The 6,923-nt window shown below is 52.1% G+C and overlaps 5 protein-coding genes across 5 annotated transcripts; 1 reads left to right on the plus strand and 4 right to left on the minus strand.

The window, feature by feature from the left end:
• Window positions 1–409: 409 nt before the first annotated feature.
• On the plus strand, window positions 410–888 carry SERLADRAFT_463461 (uncharacterized protein; the record flags this gene model as incomplete). The annotated part of the gene is made up of 1 exon (XM_007316526.1): window positions 410–888. The coding sequence occupies one exon, from the start codon at window positions 588–590 to the stop codon at window positions 804–806; it is 219 nt and encodes a 72-aa protein (XP_007316588.1).
• Window positions 889–1,036: 148 nt separating this feature from the next.
• On the minus strand, window positions 1,037–1,623 carry SERLADRAFT_463462 (uncharacterized protein; the record flags this gene model as incomplete). The annotated part of the gene is made up of 3 exons (XM_007316527.1): window positions 1,037–1,113; window positions 1,169–1,355; window positions 1,404–1,623. The coding sequence occupies 2 exons, from the start codon at window positions 1,507–1,509 to the stop codon at window positions 1,192–1,194; spliced, it is 270 nt and encodes an 89-aa protein (XP_007316589.1).
• A 300-nt stretch (window positions 1,624–1,923) lies between these two features.
• SERLADRAFT_463465 (uncharacterized protein) lies at window positions 1,924–3,088 on the minus strand (the record flags this gene model as incomplete). Its single annotated transcript, XM_007316528.1, has 6 exons — window positions 1,924–2,111; window positions 2,165–2,277; window positions 2,378–2,508; window positions 2,605–2,752; window positions 2,841–2,894; window positions 2,970–3,088. 6 exons carry the CDS (start codon window positions 3,016–3,018, stop codon window positions 2,028–2,030), a joined length of 579 nt encoding a protein of 192 aa, XP_007316590.1.
• A 56-nt stretch (window positions 3,089–3,144) lies between these two features.
• SERLADRAFT_463468 (uncharacterized protein) lies at window positions 3,145–3,625 on the minus strand (the record flags this gene model as incomplete). Its single annotated transcript, XM_007316529.1, has 1 exon — window positions 3,145–3,625. A coding segment is annotated over one exon (306 nt), but the record flags the coding sequence as incomplete, so codon positions are not given.
• Window positions 3,626–3,645: 20 nt separating this feature from the next.
• On the minus strand, window positions 3,646–6,825 carry SERLADRAFT_360705 (uncharacterized protein; the record flags this gene model as incomplete). Its single annotated transcript, XM_007316530.1, has 14 exons — window positions 3,646–4,063; window positions 4,160–4,268; window positions 4,341–4,468; window positions 4,579–4,720; window positions 4,807–4,862; window positions 4,936–5,027; window positions 5,127–5,344; window positions 5,488–5,606; window positions 5,670–5,862; window positions 5,960–6,028; window positions 6,113–6,189; window positions 6,264–6,319; window positions 6,442–6,574; window positions 6,717–6,825. 14 exons carry the CDS (start codon window positions 6,781–6,783, stop codon window positions 3,882–3,884), a joined length of 1,641 nt encoding a protein of 546 aa, XP_007316592.1.
• Between the last annotated feature and the right edge of the window lie 98 nt (window positions 6,826–6,923).

A 6,923-nucleotide genomic window follows, 5' to 3' on the forward strand; every position in this document is an offset into this window, starting at 1 on the left:
GAATGTGAAACACCAGCGCGGCGTTCGTGTTTTGCTGGTGTGTGTGCTTGTGGTCGGATGACAACAGCTTCAGGCTGCTGCCATTTGTGGGGATCACGCCATGGAGATCCGTCGCTGCGAGAATATCCTTATTATGAACAAAGTCGGAAAAGGCGTTCAGATTTATTTTCCGTTCAGGCTCAGTCGGGTAGGCCATCAGCAGAGTTTGACAATCAAATTCGTATGCCCATCTGAGCTCCTCATCGCTTGGAACGCGGAGGGGGGTTCGATGATCGGTGGCCGTCCCCGTTCGAATATGTGGTGTGTGAAGGCGGGATGGCAGATCTCGATTGGAGATGCCGCCAAAAAGCGACAGGTCGCCCGTTGTATGTTGGCATCAAGCTTTCTTGCTTTCTTTCTTTCTGCTTCGAATAAAGAACCGGGATTCTTCGCACCTGCAGAAGGCGACTCGCATTTATTGAGAGCAGCCCGAGACGACTGTTTACAGATCTAGATCTATACGAATGTGATAGGTGGATAGATGTTTTCGGCATGGCTAGACTCACCGCAGAGGTTCGCGTCTCCTCATCGATAGAGTCAGGGGCACGATGTGGCTCCAGGAGTGCTATGAGAGGAAGTTGATCAAGGGAAGAAAGGATGCCACAAAAAGGGAGATTGACAGGATGGCACTAACACTCGCCCCTCTCTGCTATCCTGATTATCTGCAGATTCTCATCGGAAAAACCGTGTGGACTGCCTTTTCACTGAAGGAGGTCTCGTCAAGATCCTCCCAGAAACTCCGTCATCCCGTTTATGCTAATGTATGACGCATCGGGAATGGGGTCGGGGAGCTGTATTAAGGATGTCAGTGCATCGAGAGCTTGGGGGCACCGTGGTTGCTTATGATTACGTTCCTCATACGAATTTCTTGGGAGGGGGTCCCGTTGAAAGCTCCTTCTTGTGAACATAGCTTTTGGCGGCCTGCTCCAGCTCGAGGATAGTCCCGTCCTCGGAAAGGCTACCAAAAAACGCTTGTGAGATTGATATGATAAGAACCTAAAGGCTCCGCCTTGGCCAAGATGCTAATAGATTTCTAACGCTATGACGAGGGTGAGAGCTAGTCTCCTTCAGCATCTTGTTTAATCAATAGTAAGTACGATTGGCGGTGGGGGTGCTAGACGTAGCTGACTTTAATGATATCAGTGATAATTCTCAAGGCAACGTGGGCCATGGTGTAAAATCAGCGGCAGAGACAACCATTAGGCTCTTGCTTGCACAACATGACATTAACGTCAACTGGAGAAACGAACGGGGAAAGGCACTCCTGCACATAGCAGCAGCACATGGAAGCGAGTTTCTTGTGGAACAATTACTTTCTAGACATGACATTCAGATGAACCTACAAGATGAAAATGAGGACTTACCACTGCACTGTGCAGTGCGCTGTGGGCGGTACAGGGTGGCCTCCTTGCTTGCTCCGCCGAAGAGTGTCGCACTCGATTTAACACCGCTCGAGTCCGCACGTATCATGAAAGCCGTACCTCCACCTGCGTCACCAGGGCCTATCCATGACGAACCAATCTGCCACGCTTCTCCATCACAGTCTTTGGTTCGCAAACGAGAGAGCGATATGGAGAGAGAGGGAGAAACGGGTCTCTTGGAAGGCAGTAAACGGATCTGCATATGAAAGACAATTCCGAGATTAGACGGGTTGTATGATCTAGGGAAAGGCAACTGGGCCCGGGCGAGGGCACATCAGAAGGGAGGATGACTATGACCACTGTATACATCATAATCGAAGGTTGAACACAATTCTCGAATGGAAGCTTGAGACCTTCAAGTTGCTTGAGAAAGCCCCATGCTCTTCCAACGTTTTTTCGAGAAACTTGGTGCCCTCAATATTGCAAAGCGCTCTAAGAGTGACACCGTTCGAACACTTTTCATAAGCACGAGTACATGTAGTTATTATGAATCCCGAATGTACAATGAACCAATAACAAAGATGCCAAACAACAGCATGAACGGCACAAACCAAGCTCCTTCGTCCTCTAAATCGATCTAACGCTCCCGGTTGGACGACTCGGATATACCACTACATCGGCTTCGCCTTCACATTTCCGAGTCGGCCAAATCTGCACATCAATCACATCCCCCATAGCTTTCCTCAAAATAGGGGCTTACTTACCACTTGATAGGACACGCCGATGAATTGGAGGAACGTGTTCAGGTTCTGCTCGCGTATATCAGACATTCCGTCGGGGATGGAGTAATCGCGCAGTAGACGTTTAAGAGTGCCGCCTTCAAGGTTCAAGGTCCAAGGCAGAAAGGGGCATTGATAATAATATTGAATGGATAAAATAGTAAACGTGCGACCTAGATAAAATGGACTGAAGCTCACCGTCTAGACCCAATAGAGTGGCTATATCCTTCGGGAACAACACGCTGATCTGCCCATTTGACATGTAGAGCGTATGAAGCGACGCCTGAATATCGCCCGACCTCAATCCCGCATTGGCGCGCCTGCTCTCACTGCAAAACGCGCATCCAAAAAAAGCGTCAGTCCGATTCGGTCAATGCGGCTCGTTCGTACGAACGGTCAGCGCGTCAAGTGGGAGGACGACTCACGAGTTGTGCAACGCCCACTGCAGCTCCGCCAGACGCCGCTTTTGGTCTGCAAGTTCGGTCCGCAGCGCTTGCGGGACGTGTTTCTCGAGCTGGAGCGCGACTTGCTCTTCTATTTCCTGTTCGATCATGTCGTCGATGTCCTTGTTGACTTTTTATGTCGAATGCACCATGTGATGATGGACGGACGGAGGGGATGAGAATGAGCTCGGAAGGGCGCCGGTGTCTGGAGGGCTCACCTTGCTGCCTCAGATGGTCGAGAATCTGGTTCTGGAGGACGTTCCTCAGGAGCACTTGCAAAATCCCAACGCCGTCCTCCCCGTCAGCCAAGCCCAAAGAAACCACCACCGACGCAAGAAGAAACTCACGCTGTATCTCCTCGATACCTTCGATCTGCCTCTGCTCCTGCGCTCTCATCTGTTTTCGAAGGCTTTTTTTTTTTTTTTCATTATCAAACAAGCCACCACCACGCGAACGGTCAAAGGCTCGCTCTGCCTCATGCAACCACCATGCCGGACCACATACCTGTTAAGCTGCTCAGCCATCTCGAACTCCCCGCCCAGCAGCGCGACCTGCGCCGTCTGCTCCTTCAGCGCATCAAAGCTCGTCTGCAGCGGAGCACAAAACACAACCAGACGATGAGCGTTCCCCATCCACAATGAGCCGAGAACAGTCAACAGCAGGAAACTGACTCCCAAAGACCCCAGTGCGCCTTTCAGCATGGTCAGGACCTCGTTGATCTTGATTGCCTCGGGGGGTGGGTGTGCACTTGTGTAGTAGCCTCCATCGCTCGAAGGCGGGGACGGCAGTGCAGACGAATGAGATGGACTCGAGGGGGATGGTAAAGACATGGTCGACAAAGTAAGGACGTCGAGGTACCCGTGGCCGCACTGGGGCAGAGGGCTTGCTTCCTAAAAGTCATTTTTCTCATCAACAACATCACCAGACATGTGTCCTTCACATGTCTCTCCAACACACATACCGCAACAAACCGCACCCATCGCAGACCCCCTAATCTTGTCAGATAAAAACGCAACGGGAAAAGAGTGGAGCAGCGAATAAAGATAGAGGATGATCGGATGTCAACATGCCCATTACACATTGTCTAAAATGATAAGTGAATAATTAATTTCTAAGATTCCCTCCCTCGTCCCCCTTTTTTCCCTCAGGGGCAGCCCTCTGTCTATACCGGATTTCGACTCGGGTGTTGTGTGCCGCAGAGAAAATTCGGGAAGGATCGCTGGGATAAGTGGATGATGCCTATGGTCTTGTCAGCCCGTCTATAGAGCGACTTCGGCCTGTTTGAGCTCTGTTGGGGGTACTGCAAGTTCAGAGGCGGGTGCAGGTTCCGATACGGACTCCCCAGCGGCAGCGTTTAGCTGCGCAGACATGAGAGCACGGAATCGCGAGTCTTTCTTGTTAACCAGTTGTCTGTAAGTCCCCGACTCCGTTATCCGGCCGTCTAAAGGTTAGTGTACGTCAGTCAACGTCGACGCAAGATCATTCCAACAACACAAGTCAAAGGTGAAGAAAAAAAAAAGGCTTCAAGACTACCCACCTTCCAAAACCACGATCCTCTCAGCCCTAGCAATAGTCGACAGCCGATGAGCCACAATGAGACACGTCGTCTGACGCTTTCTCAAGATCTTATCAATCGCATCGTTAACCTGTGCATACAAAATTAATTTTAATAAAAAAAAGTACAAAAACCGCATTTAAAAAAAAAACCCAGAACGCACCCGATGTTCCGACGTCGCGTCCAAAGAGCTCGTCGCCTCGTCCAAAGCCAGAATCGCAGGTTTCTTCAACAGCGCACGGGCGATCGCGAGTCGTTGCCTCTGCCCGCCGCTCAAGCTCAGTCTGCCAACTGTAGCGTCATGATCATGACCACAAATTCAGTCGATCAGCCCGTGTGAGTGAGTGAGTGAGTAAGTCAGTCAGTCAGTCAGATGTATGAACAAAAGCTTAGAAACGCACTCTCCGTATCGAACCCCTTCGGCATCCCCCAAATGAACTCACAGTTCGCCTCCTTCGCCGCACTCTCAATCTCTTCCCGAGTCGCATGCTCGTTCCCGAACGCGATATTCGACGCAATCGTCCCCGTGAACAGAACCGGGTCCTATAAATTTTATTTTTCGTGCGCGCGAACAGTGAGCCGCCGTACACACTACGACTGGATAGACGAGAGCGGAGATAAGAGCTCACCTGGGGCACGGTACCGATGATGTGACGCCAGGACGTAGGGGTGAACTCTCGGATGTCTATGGGAGGATCGAAGGGATATCAGCTATACTTGCACGCCTCCCACCTCCCCATTCACAAACGCGTACCCACCTTGTCCGTCAAACGTCACTTTTCCCTTGACAGGGTCATAATACCTCAGAAGGAGAGAATGTATCGACGACTTGCCACCCCCGCTCTTGCCTCTACAGCCACACCAAAAAAAAAATCACTCGTCAGCACATCATCCACACCCAAAAACCCCAACAACCCAACCACAAACGAAAATCGAAAACAGGACTCACACAATAGCCACCGTCTCACCCACCCCCACCTCCAAACTAAACTCGTCCAGAATCTGCACCCCCCTCCGACTCGGATACTCAAACGAGATGTTCTCGAACCGCACCGTGCCGCGTCTCGAGGCGTCGAGGGTGAGCCCGGTTTGGGGCGGGATGGCGGGTTTTCGGTCGAGGAGCTCGAATATGCGTTGGCCCGCGCCGACGCCGCGCATGATGGAGGACTGGGGGTGGGGTAGGTGAGGTGAGGTGATGTGGAGGGAGGAGGGGAAGGGAGGAGGTTAGACTACCAATAGCTGAGAGCGAGAATGGGACGTACGAAGAACGATCTACGAGACGCCAAAAATGTGAGATGGATTATACCCACAGAAGCGAATGATGGAACGTACGTCAACATCTGAAGACCCCCTCCCACATACACCGTATAAAGCAAAAGGCTCGTAAGATCGCCCACCGTAATCGCCCCTTGCGTCACCAAAGTGCCTCCTACACCACCCACACGATTCACGATTCAGCACCCCAACATCGAACACCATCAAGAACACGCACCATATCCCAACAACCCCAACAGCGTCACATTCCCGCTCCACCCCGTACTCCCAAAGAAGATCCCCGTCGCGACCGCCTCCTTCCGCGCCAGGGTGAGCACGGTGCCCACTCTGTCGTGGAATTTTTGTTGCTCTTGCGGGGGCGCGTTGAACGCTTGGACCGTGCGCAGGGCGGAGAGGGATTCTTGGGCGACCTGTGTGAGGGCGAGGTCGGGTTAGATTAGGTTAGAGATTGATGGACGTGATGTGGGATAGGTGGGGAGCGGGGGGGCGTAAAGCGTAGAAGCCCACCTTGGTCATCTCACCCATCGCCTCCTGCGTCTTATTGGACAGCTTTTTCAGGTACCTTCCATAAAACACCTACAACATACCACAAACAAGCAAACACGTCAGACCGCCACTCAAACGGTTGAAAGCAGGAGGGAAAAGGGGTGCTGTACGCACGGCTCCGAGAGACACGGGGGGGACGACGGCGAGCATGAGCATGGTGAGGGTGGGCGAGAGGTAGAACATCGCTCCCACTGTGCGCACCCGTACCATTCACATTGATTAGCTACCACGCAGCGCAGAGAGACGAAATGGAAGAAGCACGCACGGCCGACGGTTGACATCACGATGGCGCGCAGACCATCGGAGAGGTTCTGGGTTACGCTGTACATACATTACGCGCATCCACATTGAAATACACATAGCGCGCACACACACGTTCGTTGTCATCGTCATTCAAACTCATTAGCACACGACAACCAAGAGCCTCAAATGTGAAAACGAACCTTTCGCCGACGATACTGGAGTCGACGCTAAGCCTGCTCAGAACGTCTCCCTCGCCCTTCTCGACGAACTCGACCTCTTGACGGAGGGCGGCTTCGTATGTGCGTTCGCGCAGTCTGGCGACTATGCGCTGTCCTGCGTGTGAGTGTGTCAGCGTTTTTGGGGTACCAAGTAAACGGGGATGAGAGTGGCTACGCGCTTAAGCGCGCTAGGGCGGTGTAGGAGACAAAAGTAACGGAAAAGAAAGGGAGGGAAGGATGGGATGGGATGGACGAACCTGCCATGCGCATCAAGAAAGCTCTGCCCGCGTTCGCAGCAGCACCCGAGGTAAACAGTACCATCATAATCACCGAAGCAGACCCCAGAGAAAGCCCGTAAGGAATTTGCTACACACGCCCATCAATATTGAACATTCAAAATTCAATCAACACCCCCTCCAACGCAACACCACACAGACATCAAAGAAAAAAGCGACGTACCGGAT

The sequence above is a fragment of the Serpula lacrymans genome (genome assembly GCF_000218685.1).
Source record: "Serpula lacrymans var. lacrymans S7.9 unplaced genomic scaffold SERLAscaffold_5, whole genome shotgun sequence".
Lineage (NCBI taxonomy): Eukaryota > Fungi > Basidiomycota > Agaricomycetes > Boletales > Serpulaceae > Serpula > Serpula lacrymans.